Genomic DNA, 25,070 nt, shown 5'->3' with positions numbered 1-25,070 from the left:
TGAGCTGGGTTTGCTCCCAACCTCTGATTCTGATGCTAAAACTCAGGCTTCTAGCACGCCCATGCAGCAGGGGGGGTAATACCTGGCCAGCGTGTGTCCTCTTTTTTAAAAGTTCAGATATGGTAACCCTAACATTTAAAGGGTGTTACAATTTAAGATTACCATTCTGTGAGTGGCAGCCTGCCAGTACATCTTACTCAGAAACAGGCATCCAGCTTTATTGAAAAACACATTCAGGCACCTCTTAACAAGAGATAGGAAAATCAGACATACACCCAGAATCCCTCTGACTCATTTGAGGGCCCTTCTTTGTTAGTATCAGAGAGGCTAGTGTCAAGCAATTGGATATGATTGCTGCTGTCTTTGGCATGTTGCAGTGGCTGCCTGTCTCAGGGACTGCCAAGGCAGGTGGGGTAGTGGGAGTTGTCTTTACAGACAACTAGTGGCTAATATCATAGAATCATAGAATCATAGGACTGGAAGGGACCTCGAGAGGTCATCGAGTCCAGCCCCCCGCCCTCAAGGCAGGACCAAGCTCCGTCTACACCATCCCTGACAGATGTCTATCCAACCTGTTCTTAAATATCTCCAGAGAGGGAGATTCCACCACCTCCCTTGGCAATTTATTCCAATATTTGACCACCCTGACAGTTAGGAATTTTTTCCTAATGTCCAATCTAAACCTCCCCTGCTGCACTTTAAGCCCATTACTCCTTGTCCTGTCCTCAGAAACCAAGAGGAATACATAGTAAACTTAAAAGCTGCTGCCTTCTAGAAGGTTCAGTTGCTCCTGCAGATAGCTGCTTTGGAGCTGCATCACAATCTGCTGCCTTCTGGAAGATTCTGCTGCTGTTGCCTCTGTAGGTGCCTGCTTCTTGGCCCACAAGCATCCCACACCTTCAGCCTGCTAGCTGTTGGCCGTAAATGCCGGTTGCTTTCTCAAGGCCAGTTCATCTCAGCCACTCAGCCTCTAGCTTCTTCTCCTGACATCCTATTTTTAGATACAGCGCTCCTCCCCCATGATGCTTTCTTTAGAAAGACCCCTGTCTGGTTATTTTTGGCAAGGCAGAGCTCATCCCTGTGGAGATAGAGTTTCCCACTCTAATTTTAAATTACATCATCTCAATCTCTGCTATTTTGGTCTGCCATGTTGGATTTTCTAATTTTAAATTATCATTAATTTCTAGTGTCAGAAGGGTAGCCGTGTTAGTCTGAATCTGCAAAAGCAGCGAGGAGTTCTGTGGCACCTTATAGACTAACTGAAGTGTAGGAGCATAAGCTTTCGTGGGCAAAGACCCACTTTGTCAGATGCATGTAGTGGAAATTTCCAGAGGCAGATATAAATATGCAGGCCAGAATCAGGCTAGAGATGACGAGGTGGATCCAATCAAGGAGGATGAAGCCCACTTCTAGTAGCTGATCTGGAGGTGTGAATACCAAGAGAGGAGAAGCTGCTTTTGTAGTTAGCGAGCCATTTACAGTCTTTGTTTAATCCAGAGTTGATTGTGTCAAACTTGAAGATGAACTGTAGCTCAGCAGTTTCTCTTTGAAGTCTGGTCCTGAAGTTTTTTTGCTGCAGGATGATCTACTTTTAGATCTGCAATTGTGTGTCCAGGAAGATTGAAGTGTTCCCTTACAGGTTTTTGTATGTTGCCATTCCTAATATCAGATTTGTGTCCATTGATTCTTTTACGTAGGGACTGTCCAGTTTGGCTGATGTATATAGCAGTGGGGCATTGTTGGCACATGATGGCATATGTTACGTTAGTAGATGTGCAGGAGAATGTACCAGTGACAGTATAGCTGATCTGGTTAGGTCCTGTGATGGTGTTGCTGGTGTATATATGTGGGCAGAGTTGGCACCGAGGTTTGTTGCAAGGATTGGTTCCTGAGTTCGAGTTATTATGGTGCAGTGTGTAGTTGCTGGTGAGAATATGCTTCAGGTTGGCGGATTGTCTGTGAGCAAGGATTGGCCTACCTCTCAAGGCCTGTGAAAGTGAGGGATCATTGTCCAGGATGGGCTGAAGATCACTAATGATGCGTTGGAGAGGTTTTAGCTGAGGACTGTAGGTGATGGCCAGTGGTGTTCTGTTGGTTTCTTTCTTGGGCTTGTCCCGTAGCAGGAGGCTTCTGGGTACATGTTTGGCTCTGTCAATCTGTGTGGGTATCGTAGTTTACAGAATGCTTGTAATTAATTTCTATTTATTTAAAACCTTAATCACAGAGCTCATCACTGTTTTATGCAAATCAAAGTGTCCTGACGTGGTCACCACCTTTGTTGTTTTAGTTAAGAGAAATGAGTTTTATGGGTGTTTTTAAAATCCTTGGTGCTGCAAAGTATCTCAAAATTCAAAACACAATCTCATAACAATAACTAATCTGATTTAAAATAATACTAAAGCAGTTCACCTCAATGTATTTAAAAGCTGTTACTCTCATATTATTTGACAGGGAGTTGGTGCTAGCTTGACTTCCTCTTCCTTTTTGGAATATTAATGAGGCCATATATTTGATACAAGTCTCTTTCTTCCTTTCTGTTCAGCTCAGTAGAATGAATTTGCTGATATGACTATACCAGTAAACCCCATCAGTGGAGAGACAGATTGTACCTATTTCTCAAATGAAATTAGCTATACTAGTAAAAGAACTTTTTTGACACAGTAACTGCATCACCATTAGAGAAGCTTTTCTCTAGAAACAGAGGATGCAACTATACTGCAGTGTTTTTCCGGAAAAACAGCTGTTTTTCCAAAAAAAAAACAATAGTTGCGTCCACACTGCCATTGAGTTCTTTTGACAGAACGTCGAAAGAATGGAGGGTTTTTTCCGATGGCAGTCAACCTCATTCTATGAGGAAGAGGCCTTTTTCCCAAAAAAGCTTTTTTTGAAAAATGCGTGTATGAATGCAGAAAAGGGAGTTCTTTCGAAAGAAGAGGCCTCCAGGAAATAACACAGGTACCCTGGTGGTTATTTCGTCCAGACTAATCACAACTTAAAAGTCCAGTCAATATGGGCACTATCTTTCGAAAAATCACATCGCTTTTTTGTTGCATTTTTGCTGTGTGGATGCTCTCTTTCGAAATAAGCTTTTCCGGAAGATCTCTTGCAGTCTAGATGTAGCCAGAGTGTAGGAAACAAATGACTTCTCTGCTTTAGGAACCATAGGATGGAAGGAATAAAAATTCTACCATGTGTAAGAAGAGAATGTTCATTTTATAGTGTTGTTCAGTGGAAGCCACCTTCCAGGCCAAAGACTGGATAGCAGGACTATGAGGTTCTATGTTGACTCTGGATTACTATGTGATTTAGAAATAACATTCGCTGCCATAGACCAACTTGACCTACAAATATCTGTCAGCATAACTGTGTGGTCAGGGTGTGGAAAAAACCTCACCCTCAAGCCAACATAGCTATGCTGGCAAAACCCCCAGTGAAGATATAGCTGTGCCAACAGAAATATGCTGCTTCTTTTGGCACTGTCAATGTCATTTGGGGAGGAGGTGTTACTATCTTGACAGGTAAAACTTCTGTCTATATAAGCTATGTCTGCATTAGGGAGCTCTGCTGGTACAAGTATATCAATTGCGCTGTACTGGCAAAGCATTTGTAGTGTGGCCAAGGCCTTAGCTTACCCTACCCATTTTGTAAATAGGCAGTCTACTATTTGCCCTCCTCTCAGAGGTGTCAGGAAACTGCTTCTTTAAAAATGGCCACTTTCTGATCCTCTTGGTCTTGCTGGATATTACCTTATAAGTGGTTGTGCAGGATTTAATTGGGAATTGTGACAGGGCGCTGAGCTCCACGGGTGCGGAGGCCCCGGCCCCGCGCGCTCCCGTAGACACCGGGGAGGCTGATTCCCCCGCCAACAAAGGTGGGGGAGAGGGGGGCTCCCGATCACCCCCGGGCGGATGCAGGGCCCGGACGGATCAGGAAGAGTCCGGCCCCAAGTGAAGGCCGGCCGGGACGAGGCGCCGAGTGACATCATCACTCTGCGACCCGAGGAGGTGGAGATAGGACCGGCGGGGGAATCAAAAGGGCCGGAAGTGCGAACCGGGAGGAGAGCAGGAAGGTGGAAGTGACCCAGGACGAAGATGAGAGGAGGGCTGTGGTCAAGCCCCCACGGAGGGCTGATGAGTTTCGGGTGAACCCCGCCAGCCCGGCAGCATGAACTCAAGTAGCCTTCAGGGTACGGGGTTGGGACCTGGAGCAGGGGTGGGATCGTCCCGCCCTCCCTGCCACGCATCGGAGCAAGGAGACTGACCTGCCCGGTCGGTGGTGGGCCTTTTTGGGAACATTGACTGGCTTTATTGGGACACTGGGACCTAAAGAGCACAGGTGCTGGAGGGTTAACTAGGGACAGGGGACCCCGATGATGATAGGGCTGTAAGCCTGAGGGGGAGCCCGCACCCTGACAGGAATCTTATGGTGTAAAATGCCATTCATTGTGAATAAGTATATCAGAGTCTAGCACAATGTTCTCTGACAGTCTTGAGTGTAACATGCTTTTCACTATTACAACTCATGCTCATCCTGCAACTGTGGTGGGCAACTTGTAGCCTACTGGTAAGCTACTGGCAAGCCACTTTGTTTACTTTGCATCTGCGGGAATACTGCCTGTAGCTCCCATTGGCCACAGTTCACCATTCCCACTCAAAGGGAGCTGTAGGAAGTGGCATAGGCCTCAGGGACTTGCTGGCCACCCCTTTTCACAGCTTCCATTATCTGGGAATGGCAAACCGCAGTCAATGGGAGATGTGGGTGGCGTACCTGCAGATGCAGGATAAACAACCTGTCTGGTGGCTTACGCTGACGAGCCAAATGTGACCCACAACCCACAGATTGCCCACCACTGTCTATACTGTAGGCTTCTTTTGGAAGCTTTTCCGGAAACTTCTTCCAAAAGAGAGTGTCCATGTTGCCAAAACACATCGAAAAAGCAATCTGCTTTTTTGAAAGATAGTATCCATACTGATTGGATGCTATCTCGCATTTAAGCTGTGATTACAATGGATGGAGTGGCACCTGTGCTTTTTCCTCTTTCCTCTTCTTTCAAAAGAACTCCCTCTTCCCCATTGTCATAATCAGGAGTGCTGACCAGCACCCAGTGACTAAGGGGTTAACTAATGTCTCCTAGCCAACGTATCTGGTGGTCAGCCAATAATAATGCAGGTAGGAATCTCAAACTGGAAAAGGGGTTTTTCTCTCTCTCTCTTCTTTGTTTGAGATTCAGAGCAGTTTCTCCCAGCTGTCAAGGGAGATGGGAGACGCTTCTCTGTCCAAGAATGGATGTCTTACAATGTGTAAGTAGGGAAAAGTTTAGATAGTCCATCAGGGTTTATTGTTTTCCTTGTTTGGGAATTTGGAAATAATGGCTGAGCTTGCTAAGTGTTCTTTTTCCCTCTTTTGTAACTAAGTCTTACTTAGGGGACTTGCCTTGACACCTGTCCACACATACCGTTTTCTGAAAGAGCTCTTTTGGAAAAAAGGCTTTTTCCTTGTAGAAAGAGGTTTACCAATGTTGGAAAAACCCCTCTGTTCTTTCGATTTTTTTGTTGTGAAAGAATATGATTGCAGTGTGGACGTAAGTGATGTTTTTTCAGAAAAATGGCCATTTTTCTGAAAAAGCTCTGTAGTGTAGACATAGCCTTAGTGTAAGGCAAATAATTAATAATGTTCACAAATCAGGCATGGATTACAGACAGGGAAGGGCAGAACCAAACTAACTTTTCCACAACAGTTTCCTCAGCAGTTTTAAACCTTGTTCAGTGCCTAAATGGCACTTGATAAATACCGTAAGTACCATGTCATCTATTTGAAGCAATTGTTCATTTCCTCTCCTGTACTACCATAGTGATCACATCATGGTCTTTGTAGTTGATAACAGAACAGAAGATAGGTCTTACTTCTATGGTTTGTGGTAAGGCTGGGCAAAATATGGCCCGGGGTCTGGATCTGGCCCGCAGACCACCCTGCCGAGACCCTCAGGCACGTAGCTGCCACAGTGTAAAGCACAATCCGTGCAGCTCGTTGCTCTGCAAGGAGGAGGAGGCTTTGTGTGATCACCCTGCCCCCAACCCAATCCTCTGCTCCTTTTGGCTGGAAGCAACCAGCCAATAGGAAATGATTCCAAACAATCTCTCAGCTCCTTTTGTCTGGAAACAACCAAACAATAGAAGCTGAGAGATTGGCCTGGGTGATGGGGGCAATGCAAACCTCTTCCCCCTCCCAGAGCTGAGCGCCTCATGGAGGAAACAGCCTGCATTTTCAAGTGATCTAGGGCTGCAGCAGGCAGGGAGTCCAGCCTGCCTTGGGAGTGCTGTAGGGCTGCTGGCTGGGAGATTCTTAGGTAAGTGCATCTCAGCCAAAGCCTATCTCTGGTACCCCTGTTCCATCCCCTTGACCACTTTTCCAAAATATTGGTGTGCCCCTTCCCCCCCAAAAAGAATTATTGGCCACCCCGGTCTATTGTGACACCATGCTTCAGACAGAAATGTATGTTTTTAAAAGAAGACAGAACAAAAGTGCAAAAATACATCTTTATTGTTACAATAATTTAAAAGAAGAATTTAAATATTTGTGTGCAAACAATATTGCTATAAATGGAATTTATAATAATAAAGCTGGATTCACCCAGCATTGCCGTTGCTATATTTTCTATTGCAATTGTAGGGTCCATTCCTCCTGCGCTTTCTCATGCAGGAAACCCAACCCCACTGCAGGACTGGGCCTTATTTTGTGCATTTTTCTAAGCTTTCATAAAATAAAAACGGGAGTGTTCTTAAAGTTTTGACATTGATGCTAATCCACTGAAATGTATTAATTTAAAAACAAGTATTGGAAGGAATTGTTTTCACAGGAAAAATGAGTAGTCTAGGACAGGAATTGTAAATACCACCAAACTAGTGCAGTAGGTGGTTGACCAAGATAAAACTTGAATCCCTGTATCAATGTTTTGCTTTTGAATTTACTGAGCATGAAATTGCTGTGCAGGGCTCAATGTCATCACTTTAAAAAAAAATCCTGTCAAAGAGGAAACATCTGACAAAGTTGGAACCCAGTCCTACAAACACTTAAGCATGGGCATAATCCCACAAGTAACGGTTGCTTACATCCTTATACATTTGCAGGATTGGTGCCTTATTAAAACTGAAGCCCACTCTTAGCGTACGTCTAGACTACATGCCTCTGTCGCCAGAGGCATGTAGATTAGGCTACCAGACATAGGAAAATGAAGTGGCGATTTAAATAATCGCCGCTTCATTTAAATTTACATGGCTGCCGCGCTGAGCCGACAAACAGCTAAATAGCTGTTTGTCGGCTCAGCGCGGTAGTCTGGACGCGCGGGTGTCGACATCAAAGGCATTTGTCGACCACCCAGGTATGCCTCCTGGGATGAGGTATACCTGGGTGGTCGACAAATACCTTTGATGTCGACACCCACGCGTCCAGACTATTGCGCTGAGCCGACAAACAGCTGATCAGCTGTTTGTCGGCTCAGCGCAGCAGCCATGTAAATTTAAATGAAGCGGCAATTATTTAAATCGCCGCTTCATTTTCCTATGTCTGGTAGCCTAATCTACATGCCTCTGGCAACAGAGGCATGTAGTCTAGATGTATCCTTACTTCAGTGATGTTAATGAGAGTTTTGTTATTAACAGGAACAGGCCCTTTGAATACTGTAGTCTTGTCTGCATTAGAGAAAATTGTCTTCCCACTCCCAAATCACACCTTTACTAAAACCAGTTCACTTCCATTGTTAGCAGTGTAGGGAGCCCTAATGTAGATAAGTCGGTGATGTTTTAATTTAAGCATTTAACTAGATCTACTCATTAGAATTTTTGTTAAATTCCTTTAGTGTAGGCAAGACATGAATTCAGACAACTTCTCATCATCTTGGCAATGCTCTTGGCTTGAATTTATTAATTTAAAAAACACATAAAAGTTGGCAAAATAAATATATTTTCATTAATTTAAAAGAGTTTAAACAAGAGTTCAGACATGATCAAAGTCGATCCCATGAGTCAATACTGAGTACATTACAGTAAAAGTCCAAAGTGATTGTGGTTGATGGAAGAAAGTGGATATAATTCAAGATGCACAGATTATTTTTATTCTAAAATATAAAATATACATTCTAGGCACCAGCCGCTAAGGCTGTGGTTTTCAAAAGGGCCTGAGGAAATAAGGCTTCCAAATCCTATGAAATTCCATAGGGCTTAGATGGACAGCTCCCTCTGGTTCCTTTGAAAAGCCCATCCTTTAGTACTAGAGCGCAGTCCTTCATTCTCTGTGGAATCAAGACAGAGACCTCATGCTGGGCACCCACACCCAGAACCATTCAAAATCACTGGTCCCTTTTAAATATCTTGCTCCCTAGTTCTTTCATTTAACTACAGTCCCTAGCATACAAAGCTTCATCACTGTGTTTGTAGGAGCTTATTAAACCTATTGCACACAGTTCAGCCACTTTAAAACAGTTTGCAGCAACTGCAGATAGCAGATCCTCTCTAAGATATATTTAAATATAAGAGGTGCTGGAAAACTTCTTGCTGGGGATCTTTCCCATAACAAGATTTTTTATTTCAAGTTCTGAGCAATTTTTATCGGTAGACAAAATTAGTGCAATTTATTATTGGAGTATATTCAACTCTATGCATGGGCCTTTAAGGCCTGTAGTACCCATTAAGTATAATGAAGATTGCACAGCACCAAGCTGACATAACCATCCAACCCAAAGGGGTTTTGTATTTTACTTCACATAAAGGTAATATTATTTACAATACCGACTGCATTTTAAACAGGTGGACTAGGATGGGAGCATTCCAGTCACAGAAATTGCAATAGTTTGGTACGATGCTGTGCACCACAAATAAGGCAGCATAACCATATAGTTAATTATCGATCATTTAGATTGTGGCAGATCACAGAAGTTCAAATACGAAATCTACGTCCATGGCAATGAACTCTCAAGCCTTTTCTGTCATACAATGTATAAAAGACTAAAGTTCCTTTGTGACCTGCCATGCCTCTGCTCTTCTGAGAGTTCCACAAGTTTCTCTTCCTTTCTTAGAAAAATTAAAGCTAGTTTTTTCTTTTAACAGACCTCTTTACACTTCCTGAGCAATCCTAGCCTCTCTCCTACCTTCACTGACAGTCTCCTGTTTTTGGGGGGTTTTGTTTGTTTTTTGTTGTTCTGAATCCTTGTAAATGGTTTCATTCATTTTACCTTTAAACTCTACATTTGGACTACAGGATCAGGAAACATGCAGTCCGTGGCTTTATTCTAACTGTTGCCTATGTCACAATATATTTATCAATGATGTAAGACAGAAAACACCTGACAAGGGCTTATATGTTGGTAAGTCACCATTTCAAGTCAGAGGGGGGCTATAGGTCTGACCTGGTGATTTTTGTAATCCAGAGAAGTCTTTCCAGTGTGTAATGAAGAGGGACTTATAAGAGCAGTCCTGCAGTGGTCACCTTTTTCCTCATAATTTTGTATTTCTGTGTTCTAGCCTCTCATCCTACAAACACTAAAAAGTCTAATTATTGCACAAATACAATTAGTTGTTTCCACCCTCCAATCTAATAGTCACCTACTCCAAGACTAATGAATGTACTTGAAGGAGACACTGTACCACACCATGAGTCCTGACACCTAAATGAACTTTCTCAAGGCACTGTTATCTCAGGGTCACATAAGCAATAAAGGAGAGGTTTTCAATCTTTTTTTATTTATGTTCCCCTAAAATATTTAAAATAGAAATGTGAACTCCTCAGGAAATTCAGCCTGTGGCCCACGGACCAGGACCATGGAAGTCTTTAAACTGAAAACTGACTGAATAGAATTCATCAGTAAATGTTGCATCTGCTCAGCATGGCATTGGACACAACATAAAAAGGTGCTAAAGTGTGGGCTTTAGTGGCAACAACAACACTTCTAGGTTTTGACCTGTAGGTGGGAGTATTCACATACTTTTAATTGATCAGAAAAATGGAATACCTTTTCTGAGATCTAAACATTTATTTTACCAGACCTCTTAGCTATAGTCTGCGGACTGCTAGGGTCCACAGACTTCAGGTTGAAAACCACTGCAATAAGGCATTCAAACAAAGGCACCTCTTGGTTTTATTTTAAAGCCTAATGACTGAAAAAAAGCTGGATTTGTCAATGTGCAGGTCTCCAAATATAAACGTATTAGTGGGGCATATATCTGGAGCTATATGGTACATATTTAAGTTATGAAAAATTACATATTGTATCTGATACATATGTCATTGTCAAAAGATAACTTGCTTATTTCTCAACAAGCTTTTTTTTATTATTCCAAATTTGGCAACATGCATGTCTCACGGTACTTGCCAAATTTAAAGTTTTAAAATAGCCCTTTTTTGAATTATCAAGTACAAAAAAGGACAATGTTCTTCCAACATGAAAGACAACAGTTTTCATCTCTAATGATTGAAAAGTGGCTCAGATGACTTTCTGTATATGTCCGCAGCCCAAAAAGTAAAGTTCTGAGCAATTAATAAGATTTTGGGAAGGAATAGTCATCTCAGTCTGAACAACAGAGTCTCTGCAGCAACTCTGAAGTCACAATCTGTCCTTTTCAAAAATTAATTCTCTTGGGTTTCTATACTGTTCATTTATTATGATGAAGAAACACCCCTAGAAATGTATTATGATGAAGAAACACCCCTAGAAAGCTTAGCTATGCTTGTATTTGTGTGTTAACTCCTGACTTAGTACCATAATTCATAAATGAATGGGTAAAGAAACAGCAAGCATTTCAGGATGTTCATCAGAGAGAATCTTGTTAAACACTTTCTCTTCCTCAGGTCTTGACAATGTAATAGCTTTTAGCACATAGGAGTTCTCAGCATAGCCTGTGTAGCTCTCCAAATATTACAGCTGGGTTATCAATCACTCGTGTGTTTCCCCTGCTTGCTGTAAATTATAACAGATTATTATTATGACTATGAGTCCCTATTTCAGAGAAACTAGTCCCCACAATCCTTTCTGTTCCTAGGCATATGTCATCTTCCCAAGATAGTTGGCAGGTACATAGCCTGTCTGTCCTTTGGCTTCTGCTAACCACCATTCTTTATTGCCACTCAGATCAGAAAACTGAAGTATTCGAACTCGCTGGTACTCCTGAAGACTGAGTTCCTGATGGCTTCTTGCTTGAAATGCATAAACAGCATAGAAAGTCTGAAAAAGAAACAACCAGCAGAAATGAAAGTTGAATTGATAAAATGTAACTATAGTATGCCCCACTGATTTATTCTAATATGTAAAATGTACTCAGGAGATCCCATTTTAGGGAGCTGGAATCAGCAAAGGCCTAATAGCAGAAGAAGGGAAGTGAAATCAGAGAATTAGGAATTGGATGGGGTAGGAGGAAGAAATCCCAGGACACTGTTCCATTAAGGGCCTAGTGTCAGGAGCCCTGTAGTGAGGGGCCAGTCAGGAGGAAGTTTCAGGTATGGAGGCAGCATATAAACTACCTTCTGCATCAGAACAAGGATGGGCTACAGCTGCATAGGTTGGCCTCAGGCTGGAAGGAGGCTGAACACTGAAACTGACAATGATGGATAGGGTGGAGGAAGAGAAAGTTGCCTTTGACTATGAAGGAGAAGAAATAGTGAGATGAGGAAAGATCTTAGATCAGGAGAAATCAAAATTTAATATTGCAGGATTTGAAGAAGTCAGCATTTCATAATTGTCAAATCAATGGCAGAAGATGTGAAGACAGGAGAGCTACGTCTACACTGGCATGAATTTCCGGAAATGCTTAAAACGGAATACTATTCCGTTTTCAGCTTTTCCGGAAAAGGAGCGGAGTTTCCGTGATAACGATGTGCTTTTCCGGAAAAGAGCGTCTACATTGGCAGCGCGCTTTTCCGGAAAAGCAAAAGCCCAGAACCATTTTGAAAAGGGCAAAGGCCACCAGACCTTTCCGGGGGTGGGGCCTGAGCTCCGTCCAGACGCGTGGTTAAAGGGGTCTCGCCGGGCAGCCGTTGGTCTTGTGCTCCCGTGCCTTGGGACCTCTGCCAGGTACTGGCACCCTTCACAGGGTTGGTGGTTGCCCTGTGGGTTTTGGGGACACCACCCTTTGGCCCCCAACTGCTTTTCCCAGCGTCTTCTTTTGTCTGCCCTGCTCTATCTGCCATGGAGCCGTGGGTGTCCATGTACCTGCTCGGGCCCGTTGGACCTGTACAGGTGCCTGGAGCTCGTGCTGCAGGCTGGTGCCCTGGCGTTCATATACCAGGAGGCAGAGATCGCCTTGGACTCCCTCACCAGGGAGGTCCTGGCAACCGCGTGGCATCAGCACCTGACTATAGACCGGCCCATCTGGACTTTGGAGACGAGCACCGACTGGTGGGACCGTGTGGTCCTCGGACAATGGGACGACCACCAGTGGATCTGGAATTTTCGGATGAGGAAGCGGACCTTCATGACGCTGTGCACCTGGCTCACCCCCACGCTGCAGAGAACCGCCACCCGGCTGCGGGCACCCATCCCCGTCAACAAGAGGGTTGCCATCGCGCTGTGGAAGCTGGCCACACTGGACAGCTACCGCTCGGTGGCACACCAGTTCGGGGTGGGAAGATCCACCGTTGGAGTGATTGTCATCCAGGTAAGTCCCAGGGGGAGTGGGATGGGGGGAGGGTGCTCCACTCCAGGCCCAGAGACACCCAAGACTCCAGGCTGGGTTGCCCAGGGGTTTCGGCCATCCCTCCCTTGCACAGGCCCGCTGGTGGGGGGGGCGTGGGGCGAGGGGGGCCCTGGGGTGTGTGTGTGTGTCTGTCTCTGTGTGTGTGTGTGTGTGTGTGTGTGTGTGTGTGTGTGTGAGAACAGAGGGAATCAAGGGGGGGGACCCAAGGGAGCGCACACTCACCCCTGGCTGTATGTAATGTGTTCCCTTGTGTTTCTCTGCACCCTTCTGCAGGTTGTCTACGCCATCAATGACGTCCTGCTCCCGAGAATCATCCGCCTGCGCGACGTGGATGATACCATGGCCGGCTTTGCTGCCCTCGGGTTCCCCAACTGCGGGGGAGCCCTGGACGCCACCCACATTGCCATCCGGGCCCCGGAGCATCGAGCAGCCCACTTTATGAACCGAAAGGGGTACTGCTCCATCGTCCTGCAGGCCCTCGAGGACCACCGGGGCCGCTTCCTGGACATCTACGGCGGCTGGTCCGGCCGGGCACACGACGCCCGCATCCTCCGGAACTCAGGACTGTTTCAGAGGTGGGAGGCGGGCACCTACTTCTCCTGGCGGGACTTGACTGTCGGGGATGTGCCGATGCCCATCTGCATCGTCGGGGACGCGGCCTACCCCCTGATGCCCTAGCTCATGTGGCCCTACACGGGGCAGCCGGACCAGAACCGGGCCCAGTTCAACGACCGCCTCAACCGGGCCCGAAACCCAGTGGAGCTGGTGTTTGGACGCTTAAAAGCCCGGCTTCCGTTGTTTGCTCACCCATCTCGACATGGGTGAGCAGAATGCAACAGAGGTGCTGGCCGCGTGCTGTGTGCTCCACAATATTGTGGAGCACAGTGGGGAGGCCTTCCTCCCTGCATGGGTGGCAGCTGAGGCACAGACCTTGGACCAGCCCGACACAGCTGCCATCCGCCAGGCGCGCCAGGAGGCGGTGCGCATTACAGAGGCCCTGGTGGACATGTTTGCCCAAGCCCCGTAGCAGGGTCGCTTGGGTCACCCCAGACTACTCCATCCCAGCTCCTACCACAAGTCCAGGAGGGTCTCCAGCTCCCTGGGGGTCCAGGATGGGGCCCTGCGTTTGCGGCCCCTGGGGGCTTCCTCCCCTGGTGACGGTGGCTGACGACCACCTGGAGCTGCCATGCCTGCGCTGAGATGGCTGGGCAGCACAGTTGCCACGTGGCAGAGCTGGGAAGGGTGGTCTCCGGGGGGCTCCTGCCACGTGCGGCCAGTAGCGTGCGCGCTCTTTAAGCCCTCGGGTTACGCGGAAGTCCGCGGCTTCTACGGTGTCTCCCGCCGTCCAAACCGCTTTTTTACGTTTCTTCTGCTTTTCCGGAAAAGCTGTCTACACTGGCCATTTTCCGGAAAAGCTTTTCCGGAAAAAGGACTTTTGCCCGAGCGGGAGCAGCGTAGCGTTTCCGGAAAAGCGGCTGATTTTGTACAGTACAGTGTCGATGCTTTTCCGGAAATTCAAGGGGCCAGTGTAGACAGCTCGCAGCTTATTCCGGAAAAGCGGCTGATTTTCCGGAATAAGTGGCCCAGTGTAGACACACCTGAGATGTTAACACACCAAAAAATGGCAGAATGGATCAAACAAAGTATTGGTGATGTACAAAAAGCTAAAAGAATACAGGGTGGAGATAAATTAATAGAATGAACACGTAAGGAGGAAGCTGAAAAACTTCAAATTGTAACCATAGGGAAAATGAAGTTTACTCGTCAGTTGCCTAAATTCCTGACTTTAACAAGAGCACTGACGTATGGAATGCCCCTAGGATTGTCTGAGGATGATATTAAAAAAGACATAGGCAAAAGATAAAGTATTGTTGGTTAAATGACTACTTTGTGGGAGAAGGAGACAACCAGCCATTTACAGCTGTACATGTAACTGTCAGCCATAATGGGACAGCCTATTTGGGGTAGCCTGACCTACTGGTCAGAGCCAGGGGGGCAGCATCAGGTCACATTCAGAAATCCCACCCCAGATCAAAGCCATGGTCAGGAGCCACGCCAAGAAATTAATATCAGGGTTAGAATCAATCAATAGCCAGGCCAAGAATTAATCTAGAATTGGAGTCAGAAGTGACACCAAAGGTCAAGTTGGAGTCACTCACTGGAATTAGGGTGAGAAACCAGCAGCCAAAACATGGTCTCAGGGTTCTGCTCAGCAGCAAGCCCAGCAATTAGTTGTTCAGGTAAAGAGTAGGACAGGAGCAGGAAGCTTTGTCTGTGCTTCTTGCTGTGTCCAAGCAGAACTCTATTGCTGGTCACCTGACCCAATGGAGTCCGTGGGGGTGGCCTTCGCCAGTGAGATGTTAGCCGTAGTTCCCTTTTTGGACTTGCTGGTGCAGCTGGAGAAGTTCTTGCACAGCAACTCACAGGTGTGGGTGAGAGACTTATGGCTCCTGACATGCTTAATAAATCGATGATCCTGGCTGGGAACCAACTGTAGTATCTATTTTTTTTTTATATTTCCCCTTGCCTACTCTTGTGAGGCATTATGATTGTCAGAGATTTGGGCAGGCACCAGCCATTTCTAAGGGAACAGTGAAATCGAGGAAACACCTTAATTGCATAGTGCTGCACATAAAGGATGTACAATAGCAGAACGAGCTAGAGAAATTCAAATAATTAAAATTATTCAAAAAATGTCAAATGTTGAGGCAATCAAAAGGTATCCACTGCAGAAATCAGAAAAAGAAAACTATGGGAAAAAAAAAGATGTAGAGGTGCAGCAAAACACAACTCTGGACAGGGAGGAGACTATGAGAGGAATGGGAAATGATATATTGCTTGTAGATAAAGGGAAGTTTATAACATTAATTAAGAAGTAATTAACTGCACCTTGCAGACATGGAGAAAAAAAATGAAAGGATTAAAATCATAGCAAAAGCAGCAGAAAAATACCTAAAAATAGACACTCTCTCAATAGACTGCATTCACCCAATTTTAAATGAAGGCAGTAATACGGCTTATTAAAGGTTTTAATGATCCTTAGCTGGAATCATCACAGTTTAATAATATATGGAGAGAAATTTAAGAAAGCCATCTTTGAAATGGGGGGGGGGGGAACCCTGATGTGATATATGTATAAGAAACACAGGTAATAAGTAAACTTGTGTTCAATTTACCAGGATGTGATATACTCTAGAACCATGGTGTCCAGCATGCTAGCCACTAGCCACATGTGGCTAGTTGAGTGAGGATAGTTGGCTTAAAAAATAAAAATTAAAAAATGGTTGCATGTGTCTAGTCCGATATTGCAGTAGCCATTATAGTGGCTACTACTTCAAGACGGGTTGGACACCATGGCTCTGGAAGAATCAAGTAGTTACCAGAGGAAGGAATCCAGAAGAGGGGGATCTGTATATTTATAAATGCCTTAGCTATATCAAAATGGATGTGCAGAAACTAAGTTTTTAATACAATTCTACTGAGATTCCCATGCAGAACAAAAACTATAATATATAGATTTTTGTTTATAATCCATTTAAAATTTGTTTTTTAGAACTAAAAAAAATAGTTATTAATGTAAACAAACCCACTCATAATTTGTAGATACTATGGGAAAGAAAGAAAACTCTCCTAAATTGTAAATGTTTAAAACAATGTATTACCATCTATAATGTGGACCTACTGAATGCAAGAGTGCATTCTAGATTTAAATCAGAAAATAGATCTGTTTCTGTTTTGGATCTGGGAACTGCAACACATAACATAACTAGTAAATCTAGTTGGGAATTTTATGAAGAAGACAAAATAGGAAGTGATTACTTCCCTATGGTTATTGAGTACCAATGTTGAGGAAATGTCAAAACCACAAAAAAGAGTTCCTAGCTGGAAGTTTCAAAAAGTAGATGGGGACTTTTTCAAGATTACATGTGAATAATATTTTTGCAGTAAGTATACAAGTAGCAACCTAGCAAAATTCTATGATGACATAATAAAAGGAATTATAGCAGCAGCTGATCTAGCTTCCTACAAAACATCATATTGTCCCCAATGCAGAAATCGGGTGTCCTGCTGGAATGAAGTTTGCAAATTAGCAATCAAGTAAAGAAATAAGGCATACAAACAAGCAAAACACACGTTAATAGTAGAGACTTAATGAATTATAAAATGTCAAAGGTGGTGGTAGAAAGGATTATAACAAAAACAACAAAAGAAAACTGTAAAGGAAATTGACAGATTCAAATCTTTCAAAAATATAAGCAAACTCACAGAATCAACGGAATTCAAAGAAAAAAATAAGTGTATAGCTGTTTTTATTATAATCAATGAAACTGAGGTCTCCATCTTAGAAAAAACAGACATTTTAGCAAAAAGTTCCAAAAGGTCAGTACTGATATGATTCAGAACAATAGGTTTCATGAAGAAAAGCAATTTATTGAGGACAACCGTGAATTATTAAATGGCTGAAATAATATACTGATGATGCACTACACAAAAAAATTCGTATTCAAGAGCTTATTGTAGCCATTAGGAAAAACGGAAAATATAGCCCCAAGTAATGATAATCTAAGTAATGAAATGATTCTTGACAGGTGAGAAGGGAGCCTAAAGATTCTATTGCAGTTAATATAGTGATATATAGAAAAAGGAGGGCTGCAAATAGAATGGAAACAAGTTTTGCTGAGACCAGTTAGGAACCAGGCAAGGTACATACAAGACAAGATGCTTATAGGCCTATTGCCCTCACATCATGTGTGGGGAAAATGAGGGGGAAAAAATGATAAATGTAAGATAGTGAAATACTCAGAGAAAAATGAGGTACAAAGTGGTTTCAGGAAGATACACTGTTGAGATTAGAATCAGAGATACGAACAAATATTAGGCCTAAGAACGTTATGACAACCAGACTCGACAGTGGAAAAGCAGATTACATGCTATGGAGTGAAGGGAAGGCCACCTACAGGCCCACTGACAGGGGGAACAAAGAGGGCAACTGCCCAGGGCTCCTGATTGCCACCACTGCCTTTCCCTTTAAATTGCCACTGGAGTGCCCCGTATCACTCTCCAGGTGACTCTCCAGAGTCCTAAGGCAGCGGTCACCACCCAGTAAATTGGGACCTACCGGTAGATCTTGGAGCCTCTGACAGGTGATCTTGACTGGTTTGGCCAGGAAGCTATCAAGCTCTGGCACTTCAGTTGCCCCTCCACCCACTGTCATGCTGCTCCTGCCCTCTGCCTTGGAGCTGCTCCTCTGGGAGCCTCCTGCTTGCTGTGCAGGGTGTGGGATGGAGAAGCGGGAGTGCCGATGTCAGGGTGTTCCTCCTCCCCCCACATTGCACTTACATTGAAAAAGTGATTGTGTGGTTAAAAAGGTTGGAGACCACTGCCCTAAGGGCGAGGGCGGCCGGAGGGGGGGGGGGGGGAGTATGGCATGCTCCGGGCAGTACTGAGGGCTGGCCGCGTCAGCCCTGTCTCTTCTGCCTGAGGCCCCGCCTGTTTCGGAAGTGCAGAGCGGGCACCCTCACATTTTGCCCAGGTACCAAGTGTGGCTGTTGGCTCCCCTGGCCACCTATAGAAAGTAGCCAAAATCAGAATAAAAGGGAAAATATTTGGTGGATAAGGGACTTTTTTGAAAGTGACAAAACTATACAAGTCAAGGTGGGAATAGCTTTATCCAAACCCTACACATTTACAAATGGAACTCCACAAGGGAGCGTTATCACCCCTCCTTTGGGTTCCATTGTGACAAATGGCCTCTCGGAAAGTGTGCAGATGGGAATAGGTATCTCCTCCTTCACAGACAACTGCACAATATGGACTAAACATAAAAGACGTAGAGTGCCCATGGAAAAGATAAATAAAGCACTCCAGAGAATTTCCAAGTGGGGAAATAATTAAAGGATTTAAATTCTCATTTGCAAAAACCAAGAGAATACTTTTAATCTGGAAGAAAATTTGGGAAGAATGGTAGAAAAGTCAGATAGTTCAAAAGTTTATGTTCCTGTGAGTAATGTTTGATGATAAACTTAGGAAGGAACAATCAGTTCCATACATACAAGACGGGAAGCGACTGTCTAGGAAGGAGCATGGCGGAAAGGGATCTAGGGGTCATAGTGGACCACAAGTTGAATATGAGTCAACAGTGTGATGCTGTTGCAAAAAAAGCAAATATGATTCTAGGTTGTATCAACGGGTGTGTTGTAAGCAAAACTCGTGAAGTCATTCTGCCGCCCTACTCTGCACTAGTTAGGCCTCAGCTGGAGTACTGTGTCCAATTCTGGGCGCCACATTTCAAGAAAGATGTGGAGAAATTGGAAAGGGTACAGAGAAGAGCGACAAGAATGATTAAAGGTTTAGAGAACATGAGCTATGAAGCCAGGCTTCATGAACTGGGCTTGTTTAGTTTGGAAAAAAGAAGATTAAGGGGGGACATGATAGCGGTTTTCAAATATCTAAAAGGGGTCACAAGGAGGAAGGAGAAAATTTGTTCCTCTTGGTTTCTAAGGACAGGACAAGGAGTAATGGGCTTAAAGTGCAGCAGGGGAGGTTTAGATTGGACATTAGGAAAAAATTCCTAACTGTCAGGGTGGTCAAATATTGGAATAAATTGCCAAGGGAGGTGGTGGAATCTCCCTCTCTGGAGATATTTAAGAACAGGTTAGATAGACATCTGTCAGGGATGGTGTAGACGGAGCTTGGTCCTGCCTTGAGGGCGGGGGGCTGGACTCGATGACCTCTCATGGTCCCTTCCAGTCCTATTATTCTATGATTCTATGATTTTATGATTAGTTTAGAAAGGTCACATAGATAAGATCATGCAAAAATGTATGATTTTTAAAATGTAGCTGGAAACAAATGGAGTACTGATAAGAAGGTATTGATGATGATGTATGAAACATTGATAAGAGATATGCAATGGGCTGCAGCTGTAATTTTATCTGATTCCTTTTCAGTCATAATGACAATCAGAACAGGAACTTCGGAAAGTCAAAATGCCATAATAAATGAAATAATGTTCCTAACTACAGAAATAATGCAAGCAGATATCTCTGTAACAATAGCATGGATTTTAGTACATAGTAGAATATCTAGAAATGAGATGGCTCACAGAACAGCAAAACAGGCTGTAAAATGAGGAGGAACATATGCTGATACCCTGAAACAGGCAAGATTGTTAAAGTGTCCTCCTGAAGGAGCTTGCAAAGAAATTGCAAGAACTATGCACTAAAGAAACAAAAGGATAAAGGTTCTATGAAGTATGCTAAAAAAATACCATACTCCACAATCATGATTGGAAAAATGAAGTAGTGTTAATAGGTCATTGTGTCTTAAATGGCAATTTAAACTTATTAAAGAGACATAAAGACGGGCTGTGTAAAGTGCGCAGAACCAAAGAAACTGTTGATCATATTCTACGGCACTGCTGACAATATTCTGTGGAAAGAAAGTTTCTTTAAGAAAAAGATTTTTCCCTAAAGAGACTTACAAGAATTTCAGGGAAATGGAATAGTGCAAAAAGGCCTTGTTGTGTTTCCTTAAGGAAAGTAAAGAGTAAATAGATTAAAAATCGTACATCTTTTCAAATAATGATTGTAAGAAAGTGGTGGTCATAGCCTCAGTAATGAGGGTGCTGGGCCAAAATCAAGGGAGATTGTGAAAAAACGGAAGTCAAGGTTAGCATAGGGGGCTGAGCTCTGGCCCAAAAAGCAGGGATGAGTGGCTTTGAGTAGTGCAGACTGGGAAAGAGAAAGAGCTCTAGGTTTGGCAGAAGAACCATGGCTGAGTATGAATGTTTGTGTTATTGTTATGGACTTTATTTTGGGGACTCTAAGGATTGCTTGAACATTTTCTGTTAGTAAACTAGCCCTAGGTGTGGGGTGTTGTGAAGTACAACAGAGAAACTATATGTAGTTCTTTTTAAGGAGTCCAATAGTGAGGGCCTAACATGAGCAAAATACCATCAAACCACCCTGGGCCTCAAGGAGGCACATAGTATATTCCCCAGAAAAACCAAACTTAGCCCCTTACGTCACTGCTGAAAAAGAAGCAGACTGAATAATAAAACTGAGCTAGCCTAGGTCTCAGCCTAGCTGTGCCCTGTAAGCTGTGTGCTTGTGCGGTCACTAAGGAGAAACTAAAATTCTGCCCAGCTGATTATCAGAATGCCCACCGCGAGGTTTTTTGTTTCTATTGGTGGTGCATATTTGCACATGCTAAACTAAGCGCTTCAATTCTCTCAACCACCAGATGTTCTATAAGGCACAAATTGCAGCAAACTGTTCTAGATAAAGGCATAGGTTCCTTATCAAAATAGAATGGTCATGCTCTTCTTACTAAAAATAGATGAAAATAGCACAAGGCAGAGGTAGCTGCTTTGGTGGGGATCACTCCTGCTTTCTTTGTAAAGGTGGAAGGTGGCTTTACCGCCCAGAAGCCCTACTAGTATTATGTCCCTGTGGGTTGCTTCAGTGCCACACTTCTTCTAATGCAGGGATGTGGCTGTATCCCACAATTTAACCCTTAAATATTTATGATCTTTTCACACAGTGTGTGGTAAATTAGATTAAAACAGCCCTTTTATAAACTAAGGTTACCTGCTCCCTTTAAATTGCGAGCAGTAGTCCACAATTTTTATATTTGGAATAAGAAACACAGGTACAGATAGATATAGGTAGAAATGCTGCATTATTATGCTTACATGTTGATCATCCACATCAGGCTCAGGTTCTGTCCCGTTAATAGCAGGTTTTTCACACTGGCTATTATTAGACGAACTGCTGTCACTCCTCTTATGTCCTAAACTTCTTGCACTGCTATCATTGGTAGGCCGTGAAGAGACAAAAAGGCTGATGTTATCGAAATCATCATCACAGAAACTGGTTTCTGCTACATCCTTCTGCACCTTGGTTGGATTGTAGGGCTTCAGGAAGGAGGAATACACATACCCTTTAAGAACTAGATATATCAGATAGAAAAGAAAAAAAATATTTCAAATATGTTTGTCACCTGTTTTTTACAAACTTGATCTGATAGAAGTAAACAGATGAACCAGAATGAAAAGAAAATCAGGAGCCAAAAGGAAAGCTGTTACTAGGATGTTTGGGCATAGGACTTACCTCCTGTGTCAACAAGCCACCTGCTTGTACTTCCAAAGGGATCCTTCTGCTCAACAACAGCCACCAGTTCACCTTCATATAAATCAATATCCAATTCCTGTGTGGCATTGCATTTGCGCTTAGCTTGATAGAGTGACTCGGTGCTGTTTGTAGACTGTAGCTTGGATCTTTGGCTCTCTGTCTGACGTGGAGATTCAGGCTGCAAACGAAAAAAAAAAAGAGAGACAGCATTCATTGGAAGCAATGGGTTTTTTGAGACTTCTCAGTTACAGCTGTGTACAAAAGGAATTAGTGCATGCCCAGTCTGATTGTCACACTCCACATTTATACAGCCAGGTCATGCAATTACATCTCCATTGGATAGTTAGGAGCAGGGCCATCAAAAGAAGGGGCAAAGGAGCAGTTGATCTAGGGCCTGGTTATTTAAAAGAGCCTGGGGCTCCAGATGTCACTGGTGTGGCAGCTGCAGCCCCAGGCCCTTTAAATTTCTGCTGGAACCCTGAGCAGCATGGTCCAGGCAGCACTGAGGACTGGCTGCCGCTAGTCCCACCCCTTCTGGGGGGCCCGAGCCAAGCCCCCCCCACATTGCCCAGGGCCTGACCATGACTGTCGCCAGCCCTGTTTAGAAGTATAATTTCCTTAATTGTGCTCTCAAACCTGTGAGTTTTGGGTGCATAGTAGATGTGTGTGTTCACCTGGTACACTAATGACTGAAAATATAGTCTCTGAAAAATAAAATAAAAAATGATTGAATTTGAACTGTCAGGTGTTAGGTTCTGGTCTCAGGACATTAGAGAAACAAGGTGGGTGAAATAGTATTTTTTATTGAACCAACTTCTGTTGGTGAGGGAGACAAATTTTGAGCTTATACAGAGCTGTTCTTCAGGTCTTGGAAATGTACTCAGGGGGCCACAGTTAAATTCAAGGTGGAACAGATTGTTTGTATAAGTAGTTAACATATATTTAAAGGGACCATTCAAAGTGAAGAGGCCCACAGATACCTCTCTAAGTTCATAGATGGAAAAGAAAAAGAATTGGGTGGGAGGTAAGTGGGCTATAGATTATAAACCATAAATCCAAGATCTTTAGTCGGTCTATAATTTTTAGTATTTACCACACTTATGAATGTAAGCTCCTAGGCTTGTCTTTTGAAGGTGAGGTGCAGGTTTCCTTTGAGAATGAAGTCTAAGAGGTCAGATACAGAGTGATCACTGTGTGAAAAGGGTTCACCCACTGTTTTGTCTTTTATTATTTTGCTGTGTGAGTTCACTCAACAGCATAGTGAGACAATCACTACTCTCTCAAATGAGCTCCCACAGAAAAATTATAAAAGAGACAAAAACCGTGGGTGAGCACTTTTCACAAAGGGATCACAGACCTGAAGAAGAGCTCTATGTAAACTTGAAAGCTTGTCTCTTTCACCAACTGAAGTTAGTCCAAAAAAAGGTATTGCCTAACACACCTCGTCTCTATCAATGTTCTTACAATTCCCATGTAAAATGAAGTAACTTCAAAATTATCAGGTATACTGAGGTCATATAAAATATTACAAGGCAGGAGCCATACAGCCTATAGTATCTGGACTATGATATTATATGAAATGACTTTGCTATATGAAAGGCAAAGTACTAATTATTACTATAATAAGTGAGGCTATTGTAGTTCTGTATGCTTTTGGACTAGACTGTGCTAGGTATGTCTGAATTCCAGAGTAGATTTTTCAGTTCCTGCATAAGCTATATAAAATATCCAAACCCACTCACAAAACTTCAACAAAATAAACATCACAAGATTAATACCTTTGTGAGAGTGTTTAACAAGTGAAACAAATATAGCTTGGGCTGGGTCAAGAGTACAGAATTAGAGCCTGGGCATAAGTGCCTTATGTTGATCTAACTATATCATTGTCTACACGTCAGCCTGGCTCCTGCTGATGGGTGCCTACTACTCCGACATAATAACTCAACTTCCACGAGAGTCATAGGAATAATGAAAATCTTTAAAAACAACGAATAGTCCTGCCGCACCTTAGAGACTAACAAAAAATGTAGACGGAATCATAAGCTTTCGTGGGGACAACTCCTGGTAAGGATGCACACCACTGACAAAAAGAGGGTTGTGGGGACATCAGCCACCACAGTAATTAACTGTAGTGGCTGTAAATTGATGTAACATAGATCGATTTAAGATTATAGTGTCAACGAGCCCTTAGGGTTAGCTCATAGCTTGATGCATAGTTAAGGGCCATGGGATGATCAGCAAAAGTCACGAAGGGATGAAAAGACAGTAGAAAATCATCAAAGACTGCTGGAGCACTCTCATCCCAGGGCCTGGAGGTTTAAACTCAGGCCCCAGAAGCAAGCGACCAAGCTTGGGTCCGCATTTAGGAGATCAGACTAGATCCATGGTGTCCAACCAGTTCTGAAGCTATAGTGAACTAGCCACATTCAACTAGCCAAATAGCCACATGTGGTCAGTGCAGCGTTTCCCAAACTATGGGCCGCGGCCCGCTACTGGGCCGCGGGAAAAAAATACCGGGCCTCCGTGTGGCTGCCGTTAGGGGAGCAGAGCAGGGCGGGCTGGGAGGAGGTGGGGAAGGGAGAACCGGCTGCTGGGAAGAAGGGTTGAGGGCAGCGGGGCTGTCCCGCGAAGATCAGGGCAAGGGGTGGGCGGCAGGTGGAAGCAGGGTTAGGGGTAGCAGGGCTGTCCTGTGGAGATCCAGGTGGGCGGGTGGCGGAAGCAGGGTTGGGGGCAGCAGGACTGTCCTGTGGAGATGGGGGGGTTAGCGGGGGGCAGAAGCAAGGTTGGGGGCAGCGGAGCTGTCCCGTGGAAATGTGGGGGAGCAGGCGGGCAGGTGGCGGAAGCAGGGTTGGAGGCAGTTGGGCTGTCCAGCAGAAATCAGGGAGGGCAGGCGGCAGAGCCAGGGCTGGACGAGGGGCTGGCCAGGGGAGAACAGGAGGAAGAGGACGGGAGAACCAGCTGCGGGAAGCAGGGCTGGACGGGGGCAGCTGGGCTTGTGGGGGGGTCGTTAGGGGAGCAGGGCTGACGGGGGAGATTGGTGGGAGGCGGGGGGAACTGGCCGCCGGAAGCAGGGCTGGACGGGGGCAGCAGGACTTGACTGGGAGATCGGGAGAAGAGGGGGGAAGGGAGCGGGACTGACCTGGGCACATGCAGACCTTACACACCCTGGCAGAGGAATGAGTCTGCCTGGGGGTTCCATTTTGCCCCCCCCCCCCACATGCCCTCCCTCTGGTAGTTGCGAACTGCCTGACAGGTA

At 44.4% G+C, this 25,070-nt stretch overlaps 1 protein-coding gene across 1 annotated transcript in view; it reads right to left on the bottom strand.

The window, feature by feature from the left end:
• Nucleotides 1-10,358: 10,358 nt before the first annotated feature.
• The window catches only part of ARHGEF38 (Rho guanine nucleotide exchange factor 38), a 58,409-nt gene continuing 43,697 nt past the window's right edge, over nt 10,359-25,070 (bottom strand). Inside the window, exons 12-14 of the mRNA XM_006119314.4 lie at nt 21,794-21,992; nt 21,376-21,632; nt 10,359-11,212 (exon numbers count right to left, since the gene is read on the bottom strand). Coding sequence (XP_006119376.1) covers nt 11,027-11,212; nt 21,376-21,632; nt 21,794-21,992 — 642 coding nt within the window. The 3' untranslated portion in view covers nt 10,359-11,026. The remainder of the gene's footprint in view (nt 11,213-21,375; nt 21,633-21,793; nt 21,993-25,070) is intronic.

Source organism: Pelodiscus sinensis, chromosome 5, assembly GCF_049634645.1.
Source record: "Pelodiscus sinensis isolate JC-2024 chromosome 5, ASM4963464v1, whole genome shotgun sequence".
Taxonomy (NCBI): domain Eukaryota; kingdom Metazoa; phylum Chordata; order Testudines; family Trionychidae; genus Pelodiscus; species Pelodiscus sinensis.
The sequence above is the reverse complement of the archived record's forward strand: the minus strand, read 5'-3'. Positions and strand labels throughout refer to the sequence as shown.